Here is a 27445-nt window from a genome sequence, read left to right as displayed (position 1 = left end):
CCCTGATATGCAAATGAAGCAAACCTATAAAAGTGTGAAGAACTCTTGATCTGTCATCCATCTTGGGGTCCATTTTGAGAATAGCCTCTGGCTCCGCAGGGGGTACCTCTGAAGGCCATTTGAATAAATACCTACCTTTATTCCCTTACTCCTGTCTAGTCTCTGTTCGTAGGTGGCCTCTCAAGGCATCAGCTTGTCAGCAAGGAGACTCCTGGTGCTTCATTATTCTCTTGGGAATTTTTACTTTAAATTTCAGTGAAAAAAGGGGCCAAACCCAAGAAAAACATTCTGTAAATCTGGAAATAGAAAATTCCAAGTTAATTTTAGTCAGAAATACTAAGAACATCTGTGTTTCTAAATTGAAGCTGTTCTTTGGAGGACACCTTGACTTGGTGAAATCATCATTCTTTTTCCTGCTTCCTGCCTGTGTCGGTGGCAGTGACTGATGAACAAATCCTCTGTGCTGAGCTGTCCCTGAGGCCAGGCTGGGCAGGTTGCGTCTGGTCCAAGCACAGCAGGCTGTGCAGGAATCGTGGGTACACCTGGACCCCTGTGTCACCCACAGGTGTTTCCCACAGAAGGCTCAGCTGCAGGGCAAAGACAAGCAAGCCATATGGGCTGTGGTCTGTGAAATCCTGCCTCAAATGCCATGGGAGTTGATGAGTTTCAAATACAATACCTTGTTCTCCTGGACCTGTGTCTTCCTGTGTAGCTATTTGTCTTCAGACAATTTCCCAGTGGCACTGAGTGGTTGTAAAATTGACAAAACAGACCCCAGGTATAAAAGCAGTATTTTCATTTAGAGTATTTGTTCAAGCAAATGGCAGTAAATTTATTCTTGTACATATAGGTTGTAGTTCTCTAAATATTAGTAATAGCATGGTTATATCTTACACTCATGCACAGACAAAAGCTGTGGACCAGCCAGGTGGGGATCTCAGACCTCGAGGGCCAACTCCAGCAGCACCAGGAGATAATTTCCTTTGCCTGCTGAACCTTTTGGGCATGTAGGTCTCAGAGGGCTCCTCTGAGGTGAGCGCAGACCCCTGTTCTCATGGGAACTACATCACACCACCAACCGTAGAAACTGAAAAGCTTCATCTTAAAAGCACTCTGGCCTTCCCTGTTCTTGGAGGGGGTCTCTTTTGGAACCTCGTGTGTTTTCTAGAGTCCAGGTTCTGAAAGCTGCTGTAGCTATTTCTTCTCTGGCCAACACTGTCCTGTCCATTAGCAATGGGTTCCCTTTGCACACAGCCACTACAGACTGAGCATGTAAGGTCCCTTCCCTTCACCCTCCTACCTCTCCTGCTGATTGCAGTTATCCAGCTGATGGTGTTGCCCTTCCCAGCCACTCCTGGACCACGTCTTCAGAAAATGTTACCCAGGGTGTATCACTCCTCCTTATGTTACAGAATAGCCCCTCGCTCCTGGGTGTCGTGTGATCAGAGTGGGAGATAGGAGCAGCTGGCTGCTGGAGCTCATACTGTTTCCTCAAGCTGCTCCCAGCCACGGTCACAGAGTCTGAGGAGCTTTAAGACATTGGACGTCTTGACACCTCCCCCCAGCCTCTCTGGATGAGGTGCTGTGCTGTTCCTGACAGGCATCTGAAAAGCAGGCAAATTGATGGTGTTCTGTTTCATAGGTATTTTATGGTCTGTTTTATTCTGTGTTTCCTCCTTGCTGATTTTTGCAGAGCCAGATAGCATTTTTTCCCTCTTACAAATACTGTTGCTTTTGGAGAAGTGTGTGCTAAAAACGGGCACAGGCATGAGGAGAGCTAGTTCAGAAGAAGGTATTAATGAGATGGCATTTTGTGCATCTGTAGTACTACTCACGTGCTTTCCATTCTTCCCGACAACTCTACTGGGGCAAAAAGAGGCAGGATAGTGGACCAAAGAATATATCTGCATGTGTCAGGGACAGTATGTGAAGGAGGCAGGGAAATGGAAGAAAGCCTTAGGATCACAGTAGCAGATCTTGCCTGGTAGGTAGGTGATTGAATCCCTTGGGTCTGTGTCTTTCTCCACAGTTCAGATGCATATGCCAAATCCATGCAGTCAGCTGTTAAGACATCTGTAGCATTTCCAGGGAAAAAGGTGTCAGTTAAACAGGTCTCAAAGCTCAGTATTTATGGCTTAGGAACCCGAGGCCAACTTACAGTATCTAATTTTGGTTGTACAGTTTGGGGCTGAGATGGCCCAAAGCAGCAGCTGCTTGTGGATTGGGCAGGGTAGCTCAAGGAAACATAGCTGGTTCCTTCTGCAGCCTCCTGGATCAGGAGTGTCTCCTGTCTCTTTAGTCTGCAAGGGTAGTCGTAGGTAAAGTCCTCATGTGGTCTTCTTTCTCATTGACTCCCAGACCCTTTTCCGAGCTTTTCGTGAACACAGCCATCTGGCTTCACAGTTACAGGTCAGAGGAGCAATTTGAGACAAATGAAAGGCACATGCAGGTATCTCAGTAACCCCTTGGCTGCGTGACTGCAAGTGAATAGCGCAGTTTGCAATTCCACAAGCTGATTAGACTCTGGCTGGATATTTTAGCACACCCTGCAGTTACCTTCTAGCAGTTGCCACAGTCTTTTGGCATCTCCCTTGTTTGTTGGTGTTCCATGTTTATTTGCAGCTTTACTGGCAGGATAAAAATGGCAGGCTGAGGGGTTTTGAGAAGTGGTGATCTGGGCTGTGCTGCCTCAGCATCAAGGGAAATCCGGAGAGGTGTAGCTCCTGCCCACCTCTTTGCCCTTTCTCGTCAGCAAAGACAAATTGTACAAGAGATATCTTGTGTCCATAACAGGGCTGCACAGAGTTAGCAACAGCCCTCCCCTCGGGAGGCACAGGTTACCTTTGCTGGCAGCTGGGCTGAAGATGAAGCACGAACTAAGCTCGAGTTACACATCAAAGTGTGGATAGCAAGAAGCAGAGGACTCTTTCATGGCCCTTCAGTGAATTTAAAAACAGAAACTGTTACTTCGACTTCACAGCCAGCCAGCTTTGAGGACAGGCTGTGCAGTTATCTGAATCATCTTTGTTCGGGAGCACAAGGAAATATTCGGAGCAGGCTGACTGCAAGTTCAGCCTGACCCCGGCGTTAATAGCAGAGGCACTGAGTTACAATCAGCGTGCCTGTGGGTGGTCAGAGCGAGGGGAGCGTGCCTGTGCCCCAGGGCAGGGTGGGATGCTGCCCTTCCAAGGTAGGTCACATCGCCGGAGTCGTGCACTCATCCCTGCTGCGAAAATTATCTGGATGCTTTCACCAGAAAATCACATTTCATCAGAAAATTGCCTTTCATCACAAAGTGCCAGCGTGAGCAATATCTTTGGGTTTCGTTGGTGAGGCATGTTTCTGGGAATGTTGCTCTTTTGCTGGAATTTTTCTCAGGGAAGGCTTCTTCATTTTACAATGACAAGAGAGGGCAAATGACCCAGCACCCAGTGTTCCAGGCGGTCCCACACAATGGGACAGAACCAGGTGCAAGCTTCCACCCTGCTCTCATAGGAGTAGGAGCTGGGTCTCTCCGAAGTCCGGCAAAGGCTCCGGCGTTGTGCTGGTGAATAATTGGTAGTGGAGGAGTGTCTGTCCTCTGAGTCACCCTGCAGATGTTCATTGAAACAGGTGGCTCAGCCTCCCACCCAAATCCAAGGGAAACACCCTAAGCCTCTGGACTGGGGACTGGAGGCAGACTTGTCAGCAGCCTCAGGGACTTTGTCTGCACGTCCCTTAACATGGATCTCTGATGCATGATCTCAGGTGTATCAGAATTTCAAGTTCCACATTGTCATTAAAAGAGAGTTTGATCTGATGTGCACAGAGAAACACTTGAAATGCGTGACCCGAAAGGCTCAAGTAACAAGGGGCAAGTGGACGTGAACAGAAACATCATTTTAGAAATGTCATGACTTTCAAGCTTATGTAAGTACTTTTGTATGCAATATCTCTTATGTTGGGGTTTGTTTTTTTCTTAACATACAGATTTGACAGCCAGGGAGATCTCACTACAGGGTCAAAGTGGGCAGCATTGAAACTTCTTCCTTGAAAGTGCTGTGGAACTGCTGACCTTACAAAAAAGTGCATGGAAAGCAAGACAAGAACCGGGGCAGTTAGAGGTGATCTGCCTTTTGTCATCTTCTAATGCAGAGGGATTAGAAGATGGCGTCAAAGCCTGCAAGAATCTAAGGAAGAATCTCAATTTCTTGTCAGGAGACCAGGGGACAAAGGCAGGGCTAAGAAGTCACACAACACACAGTGGAGAATTTTTCTGAGGTTCAGTAAGGAAGTACAAGTGAAATGGACCCTGCAAGCCAAACCAAAATGTTTCTGAAAGACGTCTGCAACTTTTAGACAGGCCATACAGAACAATGAATACAGATGGATTTGAACTCCAGTGACACCATTTTTTCGTTTTGTAATTTTCCTTTTGCCAAAGGAACTTTTGGCAAAGAAAACGTTTCTCCAGAAGAAAGATGCTGTGGTTGGCTTTTTGACAGCAGATTTCTATAGGTCCTAATGAAGGACACTCACTTTAATTTGACTGCATAGAATTACTCACTGAATCCTTTCTTACTTTCTTTCCTTGTGCCCTATGTTGTCATTAGTATATAGCCCCCAAATCCTGTGCAACTGCAGGTATTTTCCCATACTCAAGTAATTTCTGCAGGAAAAAAACCCCCTACACACTGTTTGAAAGAAACAAATGTACACAGATAAATAAATGTACACACCTTGTAAAGAACAACTGTTTTCCCTGTGGATCAATTTCATCAATCTAAATATGGAAAAGTAGTGATAAAAATGTATCCATTCGATTACAGGGTGAAGAAATTTGGTTCATTGGTATGAGGGAGAGCTGTTTTGCTTATAGAAAGTAAAAAGCAGTGTGTAGTTGTTAATGAACATGTTTACGGCCACAAGTTGATATAGGTCAATCTTCTTTGAGAACATACAGATTTGATGGAGACCTATTTAGGGCAGGATGCGCTATTCTGTTAGGACTTGTTTTTCTTGTGTTTCAGTGGCTGATTAATTCCTGATTTTTTTTTTTTTTTTCCATCTGCGTGTGTGCCTTTCTGAGAATTTTTGCTTTGTTTTCTTGAACGGAAAAACCTCAAAAGCCTCAGCAGAGTTACAGCATCCAGTTGGACTGGAACACATAGTTAGAAGTTTTAGAAAGTAAAAAAGTGCCTTTTTTTTTTTTCTTAACCAATGCTGTAGTCAAGCAGGAAAAAACCTGCAAAGAAAAGCAGCTGCAGCTGAAAGAAACAAAGGACAAAGAGCATGAAATACATTTTTGCTGTTGCTGTTTTTGATATCATGTGAGGATAATAATAGGTCACACCTAGATGATATTGAAACATGGTCCAAGGGACAGGAAGACATTTAATTAGTGAAAAAAAGAGACCTCTGGCAGGTTGATTGACACACAGATCTGTTTTCTAAAAGCCTGTTCAGACCCTCTTATTCTCAGGACAGCCTTTGGACAGAGCCTGGCTTGGTCAGATTGTGATAGGTTAATAAGGATATTGAGCAGACCAGTGCTTTGCTGGAGACAATTATGCATTAGCTGGAAGGGGGGGTTGTTTCATCCTGTTGAAGTGAACTCTGTGTAGCAGAGCATTATCACTCCACTCTACTGAAAGTAAACATTTTGACTTTCCCATTAGCTGTCAGCTGTGGAGAGTGGGAAGAGTGGAAAAATGCCAGGGCCCAGCATTGACTCTGGATGGAGGAAATTTCAGCTCCTCATTATCTTGATGGGCAAAGATGCAGCTTGGTTCTGCAGCATTGGATTATCTGAGCTCCAGATTCCACCAAGCTTCTTGATTGTTCTTGGCTGAACAAAAGTTGCCAGGCTTCTCCCACACTTGCATTTGGGATGCAGTTCTGCAGGAAGATTGAAGACAGAAATAGCAATGCTTTAGGTCTGTGAACCTACACAGGATAAACATGTCAGAGTGTGGGAGAGGACAGAGTCTTCCGAAAAGTCATCTTCACTGGTAGCCCATCAGTGAGGAACAGTCTTCACTCCTGTTGTCTCCTACACCAAAACTCACACACAAAAGCACTTGGGAGAGTCTCCTCTCCATATGCAGCTATATAGAAAGTGCTGGGACAATTAGGTGCCAAATTAGCTATTAATCACCTTAGTGACTTTGTAGGTTTATTTTAAGGCTAAATTCTCCATAGGCTTCACTGACTTTGCTAAAACTTTTAGTGGCATGAAAAATCTATACATGTACATCAGAATCCCTAACACTTCCTGCCAGATAGGGCTCTTAAGGGAAGATGTACCTGAGTTTCCATAGAAGGTGGTCCAAGTAATGGTGCACCTGTCAGAGAAAGCAAATTTGCACATTTGGATATTTATCTCGTCACTGCTGTTGCTTTGCTCGAGCCATAGCTATTATTCTCTGGGTTGTAGCCCTAACACCTCAAACTGATCCTTTTGAGCACCTGCAAGGATAGGATGAGGAGCTGCAAATCCCCTTCAGCCATGGATGGCCCTCAGGCATGAGATCAAGCATATCCTGATGAGAGATTCCCAGGCAGCAGAGCTCTGGGACAATGCTGGTCTGCTGGCTGGTTTCTGGGTCATAAGGAGAGAAGTTACAGTGGTACAGGCAGAGTCCTTCCACTGACTTTGTGAGCTTCAACTCTGGCTCACAGAGGCAGATTTGTACTGTGGTGTGAAAGCATCTTGATTCTGTATTTGATAGGAGAGCCCGACAGCTTAATTATGCTGTGACAGGAGGAAAGCGCCTAGAAACAAAATATTATATCCAATGTATTATGATTGTGACAAAAATACTTACTTATGACCAAATTAGTTTGGTGAGGCAGATATAAATTAAGCTCCTTCTAGTGTTCACGTGTACCAAAATTAGGAATTTAAAGGCAGGCTGTCTGAGCTACTATACTGGTAAAATAAGATTATCATTCCTCCCTGCAATATACTTAAAATCTTGACCGTAATTTCAAGGGGATAAGTAATTTTTCTCTCCATATCAGCATGACCCCCTGGGAAACAGTGGGAGGTACATCATATGCCAGTTGAAAGTGGAATACAAAACAAAAATCCATAAACACAAGGCATTACAACTTCTTATTGTGGTTACTACAAGGACCATAAATTCCTTTTCACATCTTTTTTTCATGTTGACATCTCTTTAGTTGTTGTCTCAATCTCTTCCTGTGTAAGAGGTGCAGGGTACCTCAGCATTTTGGTTAACATATTGAGGTAACTAACCCAAGGCTTTGTATTCAATGTGATGACACTGCTCTCACTGCTGGCAGTGCAACGGCCCTTGAAACATATCCAGTCCCTCCAGAACATTTTGGGGAAGGCTGCAGTTAGCAAAGAGGGCAAAAGCCTCATCAGTCTTTTGCTGCTTTCTTTCCCAACAGGGAAAAAGCCTGTGCATACACACTTCAAGAGGGATGAAATTAGCATGTGGTGCTGTGCAGTAAAAATTTCCTTGGCTCTCTGGAGCAAAAGACTCCTGTGGCTGAGTATGTGGGCAGAACTGTTAATAGATGTGCCAGGTTCTCAGCTTCTCCAGTGGTGAAATGGGGACCAGCTTGACGCAGCCTCGCTGTGATTCTCAGCTGATGTTTTATTGCTATAATTTGGCATAGGCAAGTAAAACAAGGTTGGGCATTGGGACCTAATACCTGTTGCAACCAGTGGGAGTCACACACCCCACTAGCATGGATGGACTCCTTAAAAGAGTTTTCACAAACTGTTCAAACTGGCACACTGAATAAATGTACACTTCCCTTAAATAAATACACACTTGCCTTCCACACAAAGCCCCCAGAGCACTCACACTTCTATATGAGCATTTACAGAGGAAACAGCACTAGCACTATAATTGTCCACTTCAAAATCTGTTTACGTAGAGAAGTTGTTTATTACTCAGCTGGAGGTACCAACAGTGCTGTAGCAGAGAATTGCCACAGTATTAACAACCAAAGAGTGGCCATCACCAGCATTATTGTTCATTGCTTTTCCAGTGCACTGAGGCTGACTTGTTTATAAGCATCGTAACCAAAGAGCCAGAGCTCTCTTTATTTGCCACCAAGTGAGCCTGCAGGGAAGAGCACTGCTTCCAGTGCCTCAGAAAGCTTGGGGAAGGCACTGTGGTCACTAGTTGTTACAGGTGAGATAACTAAAAACACTTACCTCTCCATACCCCACTCTGTCCTCTGGTATTTTTTCTTTTAGAAATGCCTACATTTCTCAGTACTTTATATAAGCTTTTGACTGTAGGGGTAGAGTGTTAATAAATGTTCACTGGAATATAAAATACGTACTGTATTTAGTGAATAATAGATTATAGATAATTCCAAGCATATCACTTAAAATGCTGTAAGTGTTTATGAGCTATTAGTAAGCAATTTATTATTGATCAGGAAGGGAAGGAAGGATCACACATTTCTTACAATCCATGAATCCTGTATTAATCCTTTTTAAAAGGTGTTAAAGTCTTGGTTAGAAATGAGCCCCTGGCCTTTTAGCAGTAGCCTATCTGGCCAACAGCTGATAAGATCACACCAAGTTCTTGGCAGCTTTGGGACACTCCAAAGCACTGTTGACTTGTCCTGTAGTCAAACATATAGCCTGACCTGTCCTGGAGCCAAACATGTAGCCTCTGGTTTTAATACCTCTCAGCAGCCATGATTTTACTTCAGTACCTCGCAATTTGTATCAATTTCACGTGGTGGTTTTATTTAAGAAGTGATTTCTCTATTTCTTTGTTTCAACACCCTGGCTAAATCTGTTTCTTCCCCCTTTTATGTGTTTCCCACTCCTCCCCAGGGTGAATGCTCACAAAAGTGCTATGACATCTTTGTGCTGGAGACGGTGTGCGTGGCATGGTTTTCCTTTGAGTTTCTGCTGCGATCCATCCAGGCAGAAAACAAGTGTGCTTTCTTGAAAACCCCGCTCAACATCATCGACATCCTGGCCATTCTGCCTTTCTACATCTCTCTCATTGTGGATGTGGTTTCCACAAAAAACAGCAGCAAGCCTGGCGGGGGAGCTGGGAACAAGTACCTGGAGCGAGTGGGGCTGGTGCTGCGCTTCCTGCGGGCGCTGCGCATCCTGTACGTGATGCGGCTGGCGCGGCACTCGCTGGGGCTGCAGACGCTGGGGCTCACCGTGCGCCGCTGCACCCGCGAGTTCGGGCTGCTCCTGCTCTTCCTCTGCGTCGCCATGGCCCTCTTCTCGCCGCTGGTGTACTTGGCTGAGAGTGAACTGGGAGCCAAGCAAGAGTTCACCAGTGTCCCCTCCAGTTACTGGTGGGCTGTGATCTCCATGACAACTGTTGGCTATGGGGACATGGTGCCTCGTAGCATCCCTGGACAGGTGGTAGCCCTGAGCAGTATCTTGAGTGGGATTTTGCTGATGGCTTTCCCAGTGACATCTATCTTTCATACCTTTTCCCGTTCCTACAGTGAGCTGAAGGAGCAGCAGCAGCGAATAGCCAGCAGGCAGGTGCGCCAGCGGCAAGAGAACACTGAGCTCCCAGGTGATGACAGTACAAGGAGGCTCAGTGCCACATTCCCACCAAGTGCTGGTGGGCAGGAGGGTCTGCTTTTGGTGGACCAGTAAGCCAAGAGAAGTTCTTGACCCTGAATAGCTGAGGACATATGTTGGCAGCACAAGAAGCAGTGGACAAGGGAGGTCAGTTCTGCAAGAAGAACCCCACGAACTGCATAAATGAGGGGCAGACACACACAGGGTTTCTCTAAAGACCAACTTCTGATCTTAAGGGACCTCTTAAAAGTACCCCTAGAAATTCTACCAAGTACAGCTCTGCTCCATTGCTTTTCTTAGGGCTTTTCTATTGAGAAAGTGGTTTTGGGTACGCCGGAGGAGCAGCCATTGAACATAGCCAGCCAGCAGAATGTAATGTGTAGCACAGCCTGTGCCAGGTGCCATATGGCAGAGCAACCAGTGTGCCACCTCCTCCCTACCCTGCTTGGTGGCACTCCCTGTGCGAGGGGCTGAGCGAGGGGCTCCCCGTGCTGCGACGCCCCACAGCACATTTGTTTTGGCAGCCCCAGCAAGGAACACAAACCTCAGACAAGCCAAGGGGAGAGGGCAAGAGAAGGGCAGAAGCATCCCTTCAGCTTTACCAGGGGCTTGGTTCTGTCTTCTACAGATGAGGCAGCGCAGCCGGAGCTGCCAGCTCTGAATGTGTGTGAGCACAGTTTGCATTATTTAGTAGAGATGCATATTTACCATCCTAAGCTTTGTATCTTAGCCCCATGACAGAAATATACATACAAAAAAAATCTTTCTGACTGTGGTACTGAATGTTAACTTGGTTTTTTTCCTTTGCTAACAGTCAAATATAACAAATACCATTACAAATGATGATGTTTCTCCACTTTCTGTTAACTATTTCCATCTCTCGTGTACGAAGAAATGTGTTTAACAGGCAACTGAACCAATCTGAACTACATGTAGCCCAAGAAGGGGAGGGTGATGTTAAATCAGCAGTGACTCCCAGCTCTGGATAGTCTTCCTCAGTGGTGGTGGCTGCACTGAGTAAAGTCATGTGCAAACAGGAGTAGAGGAGTAGTCCAAACCCGGTGAAGCCAGCAAGACACCTTCAGTGGTCTCTGGCCTGAGCTGCAGTGCAGCAGCTGTGCTCTGTGTTAGGAGTAGCCTTTTGGTTTTGCCCTCCTACTAAGAAAAAGACAATCCTGTCATTAGAACAAGCGTTCTGGCCCTTCTTCCTGATTCTCAAAGGATTAAGTCAATTCAAAGGGAAAATGAATCATATAGTGGCATCTGCATTTTCCTTATTGATGCCAGCCCCGTGCATGAGCTTTCCAGGCCCCACCCTGGAGGAGCTGCATAGCTGGTCCAAGTCAGGGTGCTCTTTGGGTCTTTCAGTGCTCCTACAGGTGGGATGTGATCAGGGAATGGAGGGAGATGGAATCCAACAGTTTCTTGTACCTACACCCCTATTTGTACTAAAGCCATGCAGTATCACCCTCCATATTCTCCTCCTGCCAGAAAGGGAACAAAACCTGATATGTTGAAGATGGGTTTTGTCTTGGTCTGTTGTTTGGGGATTTTCTGCCTCAGCATATGTCGTCAAACCAATCCTCACATTAGCAAACTCTCATATTGAGCCATTCCTTATAGGAATGAAGCAAGTGAAATGGAAAGGTTACACTTTGTTTTAATAAAAATTAAAAGCTTTGTTGCTGACTGTTTGTGTCTGGTGATTTGGGTGTGGGGGGAGGTGGTGTTTCACCATGCTGATGTGAAGTAACGCGTGTTATACGCTGCTGAGACTGCGGGAGATGGAGGCAGCAAAACTGAGCCCCCCACCCTGCAGGATGCACCTGGGTCAGCAAAGCCCCAGCTGTACTGAACTGCAGGCAAACCAAACACAGGTGCCCACGCTAGGGCTCTGCCCATCCTTCACGGCCCAGCAGCATTGGGAACACATCTGCTCCTTGTGCCAGAGAGCAGGGCCAAGGGCTGGTGGCTGACGCCTGGGCTGACTCAGACTACCTGGCAAAGCAAAGCCAAGCCAGCGCTGGGTTGCTGTGACTCATGAAAGACTTTGATTTTATTGTTTTTTTATTCCTGATGCAGGCATTTCTTTCATTAAGGGTTATTAAGGTCTCAGCTCAGGGATACAGCTTTGCAGCCGGCTGATTGCAACCAGCAAAGGGAGCAGTGGCAGGGGGACAGTGTGGCTGGTGCTATGGGGCAGCATGGTGCCCCTGCTGGTGGCATTCAGGTGCTCAGTCTTAAGGTGGCACCCGACAGACTCACTAGGTGGACTCACAAGTTCACTCCTCACGCTGATCTGGTTCATGCACACCAGATGTGTTTCATGCTCCATCTCCAATATGAATGAAGTGACCATGGCTAGTGTGCATGGAGGGTGCAGAATGCATCTCCTCAAGGTGGTGAAGCCCACAAACTGCAAGCACCCGTACCTTACTACTAGAAAAGCCACATTGGAGTAGACATCCTTGCAGAATGAAGTTTCACACTTGCAGTGCTAGCAAATAACCATGAATCAATGCAGCTTTTGGCCTTGCAGCATGAAAAAACCAGCACTGGGACAGCAAACTGCAGCTCAGCAGCTGTGTAGAAAAACAGACTGATGACATACCAGATTATTACTGTTCTCCATCAAGTTGCTATTGTCCTACAATAGTGAGTTCTTTGTATTTTTCAAAAGGCACATAATTAATTCCAGCACGCACAGAGTTTTAATAAAGTGACAAAACCCACTCATTATGTCTTGTAGTCAAAGCCTGGCTTTTAATAAAGTTTCATTTAATCTATTGGGATGACAGATGAGGAAACAAATATAAACCAGGAACCTTTTAAACAAATTATTTTTAGAAGCTGTATAAAGTTGTGATGCATACATTGCCAGACATAAAAGACACTCGGAGAATGAATTTCACCCAGGGCAGCTGTTGTTATGGGTGATGCTTATTACTTTTGATCAGCTGCTGAAGAACGTTGGTTTTGTTGTGTATGGTGGTTGGTTTTCTTTGCCACAGCACACAGATCATTTTAAGGCCATTTATCTCTCACTGTAATAAATGCCACACTGCTGTCTGTAGGCACACCAGTGCCAGCATGTAGTTACACCTGTTTCTTTGAACAACTTAGTGCTTCACGATTGTAGCACACTAGTTTTGCCTCAAGGAAAAAAAAAAAGGGAAAAAAATATTTCTCTCTCATATGGGACAAAGACTCAAAACGTGAGCAAAGCCACCTCTTCTACATGTCCGCCTTGGTGGCAGCATCCATGGACCTAGACCTACAAATTCTGGCAGCTGGCAACAATAGTCATGAAAACTGTAACTTAGGAGAACTAAGGTTGTCTTACCTGATAAAGGGACAGAGTTAAAGGGAATGGCACAAAGTCAGACAGCTCATACAGCACATGTGCACAGCCACCTCCTACCTCGCAGCAGCCTCAGTTAAGAAAAAGCAGTAATGGCAAGAAAAATGTGACACTGGTGTCATTTCCTCAGCTGTAAGCCAGACAGAGGCTGCTGTCCCACGCTGCTGAGGCCAGAACAGGTGCAGGTTATGGCAGCCTCACTGCAGATGTTTCAGGGGCAAAGTATCCTTGGCTTTCCCCTTGGCACCGACAAGCTAGAGCCTTAGAGGACTGTGAAGCCTTGGCATGGAAGAGGACAGAGGCGCATGGAAGGGTTGACAGGTAGAGAAATCCAGCATGGTTCTGCTGGCCCATCTGAGGCTGAGCAAAGCCCCTCAGTCTCCCAGCCAGCACCTACCAGAGCCAAATGCACACAAGCCAGACACAGAAGGGCAGGATGGGGGTCTGAAATGCTGTTTGCTGTCAGTGCATTTCTAGATGCTGACATCCACTTGGGACTGGCTGCTTCACAAGGCTGTTTCCAGGAAGACCTGCCCATGCTCCAGGGTGAACCTCACATTGTGTTCTAGTCCCCATCTCTTGTTTACTGCTGTTGGCACAGGTATGCAGGCAGTGTTTATTTATTGGCGCACTGTTGACTTACATAGTGATGTTTTCTTTCTTACAGAAAGCCTCGAACAAAGCAACAATTGTCAGTCAGGTCCTTGAAGCCTCCTTGGCTCTCAAGCCTAAGACAAGGATCACAATCAGATTTAACAAACAGAACCTGTGGCCACCTTTTGCTTTCATACCCAGTACCAAATGTGAGCTTTATGTCTTAAAATGTTTTTAATCGCACCTAACTGCATGCATCTCAAACATCTAACCATGACACTTCTCTCTCCATGGAGCCACAGTGCAGACAACCGTCTGCCATGCACAGCAGAGGGAGAGATTTGCCCTGAGGGAAGCCTGGGGCAGCACTGCACCAGCCAGCAGGAAAAGCGCTGGGCTGCTGCAGCACCCAGAGATCGGGTTCTCCATTGTTTCCTCCACCATTGGCTTCCCCACACTGAATGCCAAAGCAGCAGCACTATCTGGGAGAGAAGGTGCAGCACTGCAAGTGCCGAGCAGGCTCGGCTGCTGTGAGAACTGCTTGGGTTTCCACTGCCAGCAGGCTGCAACAGAGCAGGCAGGGTTTAACTCCCCACCCTCACATTCCTCCTCCTTTCCCCCCCACTTCGCTGATTTACCTACCTTTACCCTTCAGATTTTGGTTTTCCTTCTTTCCCTTCCCTTCAGGAGTATCTCCCTTCAGCTCCTTACTTGAGCAAGCTCAGTCTCTCCCATATCTCTCCTCCCACCCTTCCCAACCCTCTCTCCTGTGTCTCCAGCCCTCTCTCTTCCCCATCTCCCCTTCTCCAGCTCCTGCAGCCATTGCACACAGCAATAGCAAAGTACCTCCCCATGCCAGAGCAGCCCAGCATCCTGGCTCAGCAGCCTGGCAGGATCCAGGAGATGTACAGCATCTTCAAGGCTGCTCCTGACAGTCCTGGCTTGTTTTCCCATCCAGAATGAACAGGGAGGGTGGCCAAGACTTCTCCTGTGGCAGCAGTTGGCCATGAGATGACAGACTCAGTGTCCTCATCTCCTGCAGAGGCTGCCAGGAGCACATCCCTCTTCTGCATCCCATCTTCAACTTTGTTCTGCAGTTTGTGTGACACAGGCTTCTTTAAAAGCCACCTAGTAATCCATTAGCGATTTGGTTTTTACTGTGAGCATTGCAAACACAAACAAGTTGCGTGGTCACGAGGGTTAAGTTCACCCTAGTATGTATGGAAGAGCAGGGGACAGAAATCCAGAATCCCTGTTGCGCATCATGACTTAGAACAATTTATGCCTTCTGCTTACCCACGCATCAGAAGGAAAAAGCACACTAGTTATTCCTATCAACAATGCTTCTGACAAGATGAATTATAGTAAGAGCTAAGAAGCACACATTTGGTACCTGAACAAAACAAAGCAACACTGCAAGTTATATATAATAGGTAATTTTTATTTAAAAAAACATTGCAACTGACAGAAAAAATAAAGTCCATGAAATGTGCCATACATTCAAAGAGATGTATTTAGAGTAATCGATTTCTTATTCTCTGAGGTGATCATTGAAACAGATACTTCCTGACAAGCAGAGAACAAAACAAAAGTTCTGTAACACTTTGTCCCTAAAGTACCTTGCAAGTTCTAGAGTTCCTGGCCAAGAGTCCTACTTGCTAAATGCCACGTACAGAAGATGACTTGGACATGGTTTCACTGGCTTCTCTTCCAGCAGTTGCTGCTCTAGTGTAAATGAGACTGGTCTGCAGAGCTTGCTGGTTTGGGTACTGATGACAGACTCAAGAATCTGCACAAGGAAGAATCCCAAATGGAAAAAACAGAAATTGTTTAATCCTCAGTAATACCTGTAGTTCAAAGCCAAAGAGGCAGCCAAAAAGTGTGCACTCCCAGGTGAAGGTATAACATACAGAAGTATGTTTCTTACAAACCATTAATTTCTTACATCCCCGTTTTGCAGAATATTAGAAAAAGACCACCAAATACAAAAATCTTACCATTACAAGTTAATAAAAAAACCCTTCAGACCCTTGAAACGCACAAGAAAGTGTTTGTTTTCAAACAGTAGAAATACAATCCTCATTAAAGCAGCATACCGGAGAAGCCAGTTGTTAAGTTTTCAATTAAAAAAGACAAAAGCCCAGATGTTCCTGTAACACAACCAGAACACTGGAGAAAAGAGAGGAACAGAACATTCATAGTCTGCCATGCTGAGTACATTGTCTTTGTAAGGTCACTTCAGGCCTAGAAGAGTATCAAACAAAGAGCATGGGGTCAGTGCCTGGGCACAGTGTGACTCCCCTCCGCTGGACAGTTTGCTACCAATGAAGACAGTCCAAATGCAAATTGTGAGGTTCCCAAAGAAAGCACAGTAGGGGAAGTATCTGACTTATACACTGAAGTTATCAAACCTCAGACTTGCTGCCACTGGTTAAGAAAACATAAGCTCTTGTGCTATTCTTAGAGGAAAAATGATTCTGAAAAATTTGTCCAACATTTTGCCTGTGGTCAGACAGGACTCACCCAGCAGAGGGAGAAAGCCTCATGAAGGAAGCAGCACAGGCATAGCTGTTCCTGGACCAAGGGCCTTGCTACGGCCTCCTCACATCACCCGGGGCAGTTTCATGACAGCAACATCACAACAGGAGCCCAGGGGTTTGGTGACAGCCCCCACGGGTCCACACCACCAGCAGCTGCACGTCACGGACAGAGCACAGTGACCTATGCTGGCAAACAGCCTTTAGAGACAACAGCTACATAAACTCTGCTCTTTCGGCTTTCTCAGTCCCTCTAAGTACACACTGTTGATTCTTCTAAAAGAGAAGAATCTCTTCTTTAAGAGCCTAGAAGTTCACAACAGTAAAAGGAAAACATGGACTCGTTTCTTGTTGGGCCAATGCAGGAAACACCCCAAAACATAACCTAGTTCTTGTTTGGCATTGAACAACATGAACACAAATCTCAGCCTCAACAAATCAAGCTGTCAGATGCTGGTCCTACTCCAGGGGATACAGCTTTTTCTTTGTCTCAAACTTTTTCATTTCTGAGCCAATGAAAGTGCACCTGCTTCTGTCTTTGTGGCTCAGTCATGATCTAGAAATATTTGCTTGGCAATACTGGCAACACCCATCTGCTGGCCCCTTGGTTTGGGAAAGACACCTCACAGGCCAGCTCTGTCCTGTACACAGCTGCTGGGGCTGCCCCCCGAGTGCAGGGCAGGCTATTCCCACACCCCATGGTTTCAAAGCACGACTACCTAAGTTCCCTGCAGTCTCCTGCCGGCTCCTCCTTTTGCCTGGATGCTTGACTGGCTGTGCCAGCTCTAGACATGGCTCCAGAACCAGCACCATCAGACCCCCTCCATGATCTCTTCCATGTGTCCTCCTGCAGGGAGGGTGAACACCTGCTCACTCTTTAGCCTCTGTGGCCGGCTCATTTCTGGCTGCTCACCTCTTTGCAGGGCCTCCCACCCCCACCTTCTCTGCTCACTGGACACCCTTAAAGAGAAAAGAGAAAGCTCCTGGATTGCTCTTCAATACTTCTTCCTCCATCACAGAGATACTGAATGCTAGTATATGTCACAAACTTCCCACCAATATACAGACTTTATATTACATATAAATAGGTAGAAGTTTCAGACAAAATATCCTGTAATTTCTGTGGTGTAACATTTTTAAATAGCATTAAAACCACAAACCATCCAGCCCTTGTGATTAAATATACAAACATTTGTGAATTGATAAGGCTCATAGGTATGTATGCAAAAATAAAGTGCCCCTCCCCCCACCAAGAAACAGTTCTGTACAGCTAAGTCTGAAAACAGAGCGAGCAAGTTATTTAACACACAACCTCCCGAGCTGGAAGTGCAGCCAGATTTTCCATCCTTGTTCTCATTTCTGCTTTCAACTCGGCAACACAGGAGTATTTACAAGTGGAAGAAGATGTCATGGCTGACTCTGCTGACCTTCAACCCGTCCAGCCAAGTTCCTCACAGGGCCTTGGTGCTGGCTGGGTGTGCAGTGTGGGACACGGGCTTCTGAGGGTAGTGGCTGTACAAGTAAACCTGCAACAGGATAGCGATGTCCACAAAAACCTGCAGGAGTCCACAGATGGAGAACTGGAAAGGGGCCTGATTCAGGATGAAGTAAACAGTCTTGAACGTGTCCCCACTGGTCCACATCAGCACCATCTTAATGCTAAAAGACAGAGAAAAGATAAGAGTGTTAACTGAGAAGAACTTGGCTTTGGATAAGATGTGCTGAGCCAGAGGATCCCACCTACTTCAGCTAAAATTTATACCCAACAGTGGGTTGGGACTCCCCTTGACATGGGCAGACTGCGTGCCTAGCCAAGGCACCACTGAACTTGGAAGGGAGGATCAAATTCTCTGCTCCACAAACTGCAGCACTCTTATCTCAGCAATTACAGCTCCAAATACCTGTGGCTATGAAGGTATCCAACATTTTTAAATATCCAGCTAGGATATTTGACTCAGTGGTGCTCTGTAAACATGACTGCCACATGCTGACAGCATTGACCATAAACCAAAGTAAAACGGTGCACAGAAAAGAACAGCGATTCATCCCAGCAGTTACTTCCTGTGCATGCCATTCTGTGCTCATGCAAGGTAAAGTAACACACAGATTGCTCTCCTGTGCATGCACACATTTAGCACTTGCTGAAAAAAACAAAATAGATAGACAAAACCACTCCTTACTGCAGAAAATGCATAACCAAAACAAGCAGAAAGACAGATTGTTCAGTAATACAGAAAGAGAAGAAATTACATGCCTGAAGCTGTTACTGGAAGGACGAACAGCACTGGGGATTTTTATCAAGGACACAGATCAAGAGCAATGCTCAGACTTCCTTTTAATAGCCAAACTTGCTTTCATCTTGCTCTTCTGCTGAGCATTCCCTGTCCTGTAGTCCAGCTCCTGCTCCCCCACATCAGGAGAAACTCCGGGGAATAGAAGCAAGTTCTTCAAACAGACCAAATTACCTTCAGTGTCCTCAACAAAATGTGAACAACCACCCCTGGAAGGCTGTTTCTGAGCTTCATGCACTTTATCAGGAGGACAAAAGCTATGTGGTTCACAGTAGGAGCACTGCACATGATTTGTCATAATTACAAGCAATTTACATTTTGCCAGCACAGACTCCAATTCATCACACACAGTCAAGCCCATGCAGCAGGGCAGTACTTAATGTTCTGCCCTTTTCCAATGCTCAGGCAGGAGCTAGCAGGATTTGTGTTTGGGACACAAGCACACAATGCCATTGCAAGCCAAATGCTGCAGCCCGTTCTTTCCCTGCATGGGAAGGGTGGCCAAGAGCATCAGTTTGTACAGCCCCCTCACACTATGGAAACACGAGCCTTTTGTAACTCATGTCATATGACCCAGAGCACAAAACAGGTCTACAATCGGGACCTTCCACAGAACCTGCGTGGAAGTGCAAGCAAGGATAATATGGGGTTGAGTGAGCAGTCATTCCCCACCCAAGGTCATTCTAAAAACTAAATAAATACTCAGAGAAAGAAAACAATGGCTGAACTCTACATGTCATTTGTGTGTGGTGCAAACAGCCTGCACCACCTGCCCTGTGCATGTTCCCAGTCACACCAAGTCACCTTACATCACACTTACGGGACGTTTATAGATGCAGGTGGTGATCGGGATTGATTGAGATTTTAATTAGGAGGGCAATAAACTCTGAGGGTAATAAAACTGGCACCTCCTCCTTTGTTTTAAGCTTATTAGTGTTTGCTGGGCAACCGATCACAATTTAATTGTGAATCTGTCCTGGCATGGCTAAGCACCCTCACTAAAAGCACATGCTCAGCCAGGCCAATCAAACTAACTACTCACTGTTGACAGAAGGGCAATTCAGGGATACCATGAGATAGCTGAATAGGAATTTAACAAATATCCTTAATGCAAAAGGTGTTTGCCACACATTCCCTATGGAGAAAGCTAGCTGGGTTTTTTAAGTGACCTTACAGTGCAGTGCAGTGCAGGTGTGGAGGAGAAGATACACAGTCAGAAGATGTACAGCCTACAGAAGAGTTAACCCCCTCAAAGAAAGAATAATCAATCACTGAGCAAAAACTTAAGGACACCTGCAGTTCAGCAGCACCACAGGAGCCAAGCACACCTCTAGCTGTGTCACATGCTGTGCCATGTTTGCCAAAGCAAGTGTGTGTTTTGCTAGGAAGCCACCTGTGAACTCAACAGTCTGCAATACCAGCTGGAAAACTTGGTGCATGTTCTGACAGCCTCTGCATGTTCCAGAGCCCACACTTCAGCTCATACACCTGACACTCAAGGACATCATCATCATGCCTGGAGTTCTGACTAGGACATTACAACACTCCACATACACGAAAATCTCAACTTGTCCTTGACAAAAATGATCTTAAAAAATGCTACAGATAGTTTAAGAAGATAATGCCACTGGTCTATCTGTATACCAAAAAATATACATCCTTCTCTGTCCAGTAGCTTGGACAAAACAGCAGAGAAAACCTGCAAATCAGCAAGGTACAATAAAAACAAAATATAGAAAACATTTGACATCTCACAAAACTTAGTACTGCAGCTGCAGCAAGGTTCTCAGGGCTGATGCAAAGTAGTGACTGTAGGATTGCTGGCTGCTCTCCCAGAGGAGAGGCTGGGACTGGACAAAAGGAGCGTGTCCAGCACAGACCAAAAGGAGCATGAGGTAATCACAAAGAGCTTAGCAAGGAAATGGGGACAGTGTCATGCAGGAGGTGAGAAAAGGCAAAGAAGGGCCACAGAGGAAAGCAAAGGAGACAGCAGAGGAGCCAGGAGGTTGGTCAGATGAGAAGACAATAGAAAAAAGAGACTGAAGCAGGACAGGGAATGACAGGAACGGAAGAGAACTGGAAACTTGGTACACCAGTCCTTGAAAATGCCCTGAATTTGGGGTGGACAGTTTGTGTGGCAAAGTTTTAGTAGCAGGGGCCAGGGAGGCAGGCTACAAAGTGACTTTTATAAGAAGCTGCCAGAAGCTTCCCCTAAGTCCAAGAGAGCCAATGCCAGCTGGCTCCAAGATGAACCTGCTGCTGGCAAAGGCTGAGCCCATCAGTGACAATGGTAGCACCTCTGGGATAACATATTTAGGAAGGGGGGGAAAAAACTGCTGCACTACACAGCAGCCAGGTGAGAGGGAGCAAGAACATGTGAGTGGAACAGCCCTTCAGACACCAAGGTCAGTGCAGAAGGAGGGTGAGAAAGTGCTCCAGGCACTGGAGCAGAAATTCCCCTGCAGTCCATGGTAAAGACCATGGTGAAGCAGCTGTGCTCCTGCAGCCCATGGAGGTCCATGGGAGAGCAGAAATCCACCTGTAGTATGTGGAGGAACCCACCCTGGAGTAGGTGGATGCCCAAAGGAGGTTGTGACCCCATGGGAAGTCTGTGCTGGAGCAGGTCCCTGGCAGGACCTATGGGCCCATGGAGAGTGCAGGCCAAAGCAGCAAAGCTGGAGCAGGTTTCTGTCAGGACTTGTGACCCCAGGGAAGACCTACGATGGAGCAATCCACTCCTGAAGGACCGCACCCCATGGAAAGGACACATGGAAAGGACCCACAGTGGAGCAGTTCATGAGGAACTGCATACCATGGGAAGGACCAGTGCTGAAGAAGTTCATGAAGCACTGTCTCCCTGGGAGGAACCAAGGATGGAGTAGGGAAAGAGCATGAAGTGGACGGAGCAGCAAAAACAACATTTGATGAATGGACTGCAATCCCCATTCCCTGTCCCTCTGTGCCATTTGTGGGGAGGATGTAGAGAAGATAAAATAAAACTGAGCCTGGGAAAAAGGGAGAGGTCTGGGGAAGCAGTTTTAAGATTTAGGTTTATTTCTCATTATCATACTCTGATTTTGATTGGCAATAAATTAAATTCATTTCCTTGAGTGGAGTCTGTTTTGCCTGTGATGGTAACTGGTGAGTGATCTCCCAGTCCTTATCTCGACCCATGAGCTTTTTGTTACATTTTTCTTTCCCGCTGAGGAGCAGGAGCGGTATGAGTGGCTTGGTGAGCACCTGGCAGCCAGCCAACATCAATCCACCACGGGGGTAAAGGTAGGGAAGAGGTGTGTGCTGGCCCAGAACCCCAGCATCATCACTCCAAGCACCCCAGAACGCCCTCAGCACCCTCTCCAATTCAGTACGTGTCTCACTCCTCCAGTGCCGACTCCAGGGAGGGGAAAAGCTACAGCTGCTGTTGGCTCCCTCCCATCTCAACCAGCACCCATTTGCACAGAGAGCCTCAAAGTTTCAGCTTGCCAAGAAACACGTCTGTGTGGTACCCTGGGGGAAACAGAGCTGGCCCTGCCCCCACTACCACATCACAGGCCCGTGCTCCAGGGGGCTGGGAGATGGGCTGGATGAAGCTTACAGCACCAACACACCTTCTGTCAAGTCCTAGCTTCCAGACGCTCAGTGCAATAGTAATGGTCCTCCCCCCGATTTGGAATTTGCAATTGTTCTGTCCTTGCTGCATATGCAGATGTCACTTGCAATGATGCAGTGGTGTGTATATGACTATGAGTAATGGATGGCATGGATACACCATCACTGTTCTCATGCTTCCAGCTATTGTGTCACTTCAGGATGCCACATTGCACAGAAAAGACAGGTTTTGTCTGCAGCTTCTCAACTTCACCCAGTCACCTGGAGAAGAGAGGTAATTCTTATATTCGTTCTTACTTCTGGGGTAGACAAGAAAGACACCAATCTAGCTTGGGCAGATAGCTGCCCCTTACCTACCCTGGTGGAGAAAAGAGCAGTGTCTGTGAGAAAGGGAGTGTTTTATTGCCCAAAAGAAATGAGAATATTCAACTGGTTGTGGAGAAGAAAGAATAAATAGGAAGAATAAAGCCCTTGCTCTCTATTGTAACCCTGTATTTGCGGAGTCAATCATAGAACCATTAGGTTGGAAAAGACCTCTTAGATCATTGAGTTCAACCATTAACCTAAACTCACCTAACCCTGCCAAGTTAAACCCACCTCTAAACCACACCCCTAAGTGATGCATTTGCACATCTTTTAAATATCTCCATATTCAGGTGGATGTCAACCAGCACCCCCATGGTCCTTTTCAGCTGAGGACCTCTCCAGCCCCACTTTCCCAAGCCTGTAGCTTAGGCTTGTTGCAACCCAAGTGCAGGACCTGGCATTTGCTCTTGGCAATGCTCATACAACCAACTTCAGCCCATGGATCTGCACCTTTGCCATGTGCCAGATGTCAAGGGCTGGCAGATCACAGCCCACTGGCACACCAGAGTCTGACCCTTGGCTTCACAGTGCAATAGAAAATGCTGCACTGCTAATGCAGAGGAGGCTTTGCTACCGTAGGCAGTCAGGGCCCACCACCAACACTGCCTGAGATTGGAGAGCACGGCACAAAGAGGCTGCATGCACCAAAAATTTCCCAACCTATCTCACAAATACCAAGTTCACACTCCATCTTCCTAACATCTGCAAAGTCACACAAGCCAAGCTGTTCTGTGCAGCACTGGCTACACAGCAAAGCAGGACTTAGGAGTAAATATTTCTTTCCTGAAATAGCCAAATAGCCCAAAGCTAAGCTGGGGTGATGTGGAAGGCAGGAAATGCTCACCTTGTCGATATGGAGGATATGCTCTAGTAGGACAGCACAACTGCTCTTAGTGAAAATAAGCAAGCAGGTTAGGGGTGAGCAGTGCCTGAGAGCAACCTGGGGATGCAGAAATAAACAAATGGCAGCATTTGTCTGTGTGACAACAGAGATGCCAACTGGAGAGGAAGGAGGCAAGAACTGCGTTCAAATAGCTGGTATTGCCAGAGGCTGAGGCAGACTTGCGGTAAAAATAGCACTTCCCAGTAATGTACATCAGCACCGCAGTATCCAATGACAACAAACCTCCTAAAATGCAAGTGCCTTCCTCACAGCTGTGCTCGATAGAAGGAGTTGTTAATGTAGTAACAGTCAGTGCCAAGTCTGTGTAAATTGCAAATGACCACAAAGAGGAAAAACTGGTATTTTTTCAACTGTTTTTAAAATCTGAAAGAGCACTTATTTATTCTGCTGCTGGAATTAATTCTCAGAAAGACACCAGCCCTTCTGATCAGACACTAGACTAGGGGTGGGTTGCTAAATGCTGGTTTTTAATATGGTAATATGAAAATGCCCTATGGTGCTGCTGTTCTCTACCACTGATAGCAGATTTCATAAACAAGCTGTACCCATCTTCATTTGCTAAATAAATAAATGACATGCTGGAAAACAGCATTCACTTTTCTCATGGAACAACTTGCTTCATTCACGTTCCCTGTATGTTGTATATTAATCATGAAGTGACAGCAACTAGAGGTAAAAACCAGCTATCAGTAACACAGTATCTGCAGTCAGGCAACAAACCTTAATTTTTACAGAGTTATTTCTGGAATTATTTAGATGTAGAAAAAGCTTGTAAAGTGCACTCAAAAGAGAGAAAAACAACCCAGAACATTTTCCGGTGCTTCTTTTTGTGGAACTATACTAGAGGCTGAGTAATTTTAAAAACAATTACGTCAGCCAGATATTCAGGCTCAATCTGCCTTATCCAGGACTAATACTATTCTAATCAAAGCTTTTCAGCATGTTCATTCCTTCTGCACAAAACCTGACTGGAACAGTCTCCAGTCTCTTGATTTTCCCTCGGAGTCTTTGCAGACTCTGCTCAACATTAGTCACTTGTGGGTCATGACACCTTTCTTCTTCCTTCATCTGAAAGAACAAAAACTACCAAAAAGAAGGATCTTGTAAAAAAACATGAGATGTGAAGCCCCCTCTTCCACCTCTCTGGTGAACCAGTCTGTCTTAAGACTGTTGCACCCCTCCATTCAAACAGCTTACAAACAGCAGCAGGGCTGCAGAGCAGCAGTTAGCAGAACACAAGCTGGGACTGAGCACAAAACATAAGAAAAAAGACACAGCAGTCCTCGCTTCCCATTTGCACTGCAGATTTTCTCACACTGATGTTATGACTCTGCATGTTTGCAGCTTAACACACAAACCCAAAAATACCCTGCGCGCTGGAAGGCACAGAGAGAATCAGACATTAGACGGTAACTTCCATTGAAAAATCCTGTAGTGGTTTGAGCAGACGTTTCAGCACAAATAGCAACAGGAGGTACGTGTTGCCCTGATGTAATTACATCCTGCTACAGTCAAAATCTTGGGGCTAACTGTGCTCGGACACTTGATGAACTCAAAACTTCCAAGTTATTTTCAATAATAGAAGAAAATAATATAATTTATTGACCTTTACCTACTTAAAGAGGAGAATTAGTCTGGACTCTTTGTTCAAGAATCAGTGGAAGTTATCCACAACTTCCACACATCATGGCCCCACATCATGGCCAACTTTCCCACATCTTGGCTATGACACAGGTTTTGCCAAATCTGAAAATGTGGTTGGACTTGCCACAGTTTCAGACATTTCTTCATATATTAGCACTTGACTTTCATACATGTTAAAACACAGTGACAATTCTTTGAATGACGGGATATAAAAGAAGAATAAAATAATATAAAAGCTGACAATATAGTATTTCATTCAGGAATAAAGTCCACATGGAAACAGCCTGTCAGTGAGTATTTTCAACACTGCATTTGATTTTGGGAAGTGAGGAAGAAGGTACAGAAGGTATCTCTCCTGCAGCCTTTTAAGCTGCTACCTCCCACAAGCCATGTGCACAGGAATGTCTGGAAGAGAAAGCAGATTCAGTTGTAACATCCTGACTTTGGAAAACTTGCAGCTCCCATTTGCAGCTCCAAAATAGTCTACTTAGAAAAGACAGCAAGCATCCGTAACACTGTGCTTCAATCAGAAGCTGGCCTGCCTACAGCAGTAAAACACAAACCAGAAAACATGAAACATGAATGCCATGTTATTTTTAACACTGCATAAAACAAACAAAAATTAATAAACAGAGCATTTGTTTCTAACAAAATGCCATATGGCTTAACAAAAAAAGGAGTTCTCCTCATGCTAAGCAAATTGCTTAGCCTGCCAAAAACTATTAAAAGGGAAAGAAGAAAAAGAAAACACAGGGATCATATATCGAAAGTGTCTGAAGTTTGAAAATATGGAAGCTAAATGTGCATACCCTAAGACAGGTCCTTCTGTGTGAACAAGCAAAGATCTTGTTTTAAATATTGCACAGCCAGCTGGGAATCCAAACATGAAACTGTTCACCAGTCCTACGTGCCCTGCTTGGTGTTGGTGCCTTACCTCACTTCTCAACAATTCCTCTGAGGCTGGAGCAGCGCTGACCATCTCCAGAGCAAGATATTTGTCCAGCCCCACAATACTAACAGGAGTTAAGAGGAGCATGCAACAAGAGAGATCCAGCATTTATTTTGGACCTCTGTAACTAAGCTGAAGCAGTTGAATTAAAGCCATATCCACAAGCAATTGATACCACAGTCAGCTGCAATCCAAGAGCAAACTATCTGAAAGTTCCTGTGATTTTCAGGGACTGTACTCATCACTGAGGAAAGATGAAATGCAGGATTTCACTCTGAAACACCATCAGGCAAACAAACCCAAGAAGGTGCAGTTGAACAACAAAGTTTCATGGAAAAACAGGGTAAATGGGTATTTGTCAATTTTTTTCATGATTATCTGTTTTCTAAACTCCAAAAAATGGCAGAGTGTCAGGCATATGAAAGGACAGTCAAGAAGAAACTACAAGACATGCCACACAGGGCCAGTGGACAGTCCAGGATCAGTAATATGGCCTCCAGGTATGCCAAGCAGCTGTACCTGAAGTTTTGTCTGTAGGGGTCCAGAAACTGGTAACCCTTAACAACTACAAAGTACTTCTAGTACTCTACAACTTGTGCTGAAAAAAGAAGAGCAGCAGGTCTTAAACAGCCCAAAACACCCCAAGTTCTGTGAAGCAGGTGTGAAAATAAATCTCTTCTGTAGATCAGAGGAGAGATTTGAGCCACAATTCACACCAGTGCCCTTCCTGCAGGAGACACAGATGGATGCCAGCCAGACTGCAAAGCTCAGGTCTGCTCAGACATGTGGTATGAACACACATCAGACAGGCTCTGCTTCTGCTGCTGGTGAATTGGGAAGCTTGAGACCTGCTGCCATAGCAGGGAGCTGATTTGCTCTGGTGCCAGGGCAGAAAATCACGTCCTGCACTTCTCACAATAATGACAGTCAGCTGCCAAAACACATGGTACTGGCAACTTAATGAGAATGGTGCAGAGTACACCTAAATCACACCATCCTTCAACATCTCACTCATGAAGTTGTTCTTGAGGATCTGTCCCTGCTTCCCTGTCTCTCACCTCCCACTCATGGCATTGCAATTGGTGGAGCTGCATGCACAGCTGCTGGATCATGCTGCTCTAGATGCTCTCATGCTGCCCATCTTCTCGCCAGCCGCTTGGCACAGCCCACCCTGGGGCCTCACATCATGCACTGAAAGGTGGGTGATAAAAGGACTTGCTACCATGCAAGGCCACAAGGAAACAAATCCCAGGAAGCAACATTCCTGCCTGGGCTCACTTCCCTACAGGGTGAATTGGCCTGCCACATCCCAGTTGCTGCAGCCTGCCCCCCTGCCCACTGCCAGGAGGGACATCACTGCTATGTCCTGCAAGGCCAATGCCAAGAGGTGGCAACATTAATGTTCCTGTGCAACACCATTCAGTGTATTTCCTGCTCTGGTTCTAAATAATTTGGGACAAATTCAGTTTGAAAGGAAATAAAAAGACGTGCTTTGTTTCAGCCCAGCTGTGTATCCCAAGGCTCAAAGCAATGCTTTTAAATTTCCCTTTCTTCCTGCCCTAGAGAACCAAGAGATCATCAGACTCTTCATCCAGCTCAATCTGAGGTAATTTGAGCATATTTTCTCTTCAACTTCATGTAGTAATGAGTACATAGGC

General features: G+C 45.8%; 2 protein-coding genes across 5 annotated transcripts in view; one reads left to right on the top strand and one right to left on the bottom strand.

The window, feature by feature from the left end:
• KCNG2 (potassium voltage-gated channel modifier subfamily G member 2) overlaps positions 1-10760 on the top strand; it is a 30191-nt gene extending 19431 nt beyond the window's left edge. Inside the window, exon 3 of the mRNA XM_082290106.1 lies at positions 8813-10760. Within this exon, the coding sequence (XP_082146232.1) occupies positions 8813-9607 (795 nt within the window). The 3' untranslated portion in view covers positions 9608-10760. The remainder of the gene's footprint in view (positions 1-8812) is intronic.
• Positions 10761-14913: 4153 nt separating this feature from the next.
• Positions 14914-27445, bottom strand: part of SLC66A2 (solute carrier family 66 member 2) — a 74733-nt gene continuing 62201 nt past the window's right edge. For all 4 annotated transcript variants that reach the window (XM_082280504.1, XM_082280503.1, XM_082280502.1 and 1 more), the window contains one exon: positions 14914-17683. In XM_082280504.1, coding sequence (XP_082136630.1) covers positions 17476-17683 — 208 coding nt within the window. In that variant the 3' untranslated portion in view covers positions 14914-17475. The remainder of the gene's footprint in view (positions 17684-27445) is intronic.

This window comes from Coloeus monedula (genome assembly GCF_965178545.1).
Source record: "Coloeus monedula genome assembly, chromosome: 1".
Lineage (NCBI taxonomy): Eukaryota > Metazoa > Chordata > Aves > Passeriformes > Corvidae > Coloeus > Coloeus monedula.
Note: the sequence above shows the minus strand (reverse complement) of the source record. Positions and strands in the feature narration are given on the sequence as shown.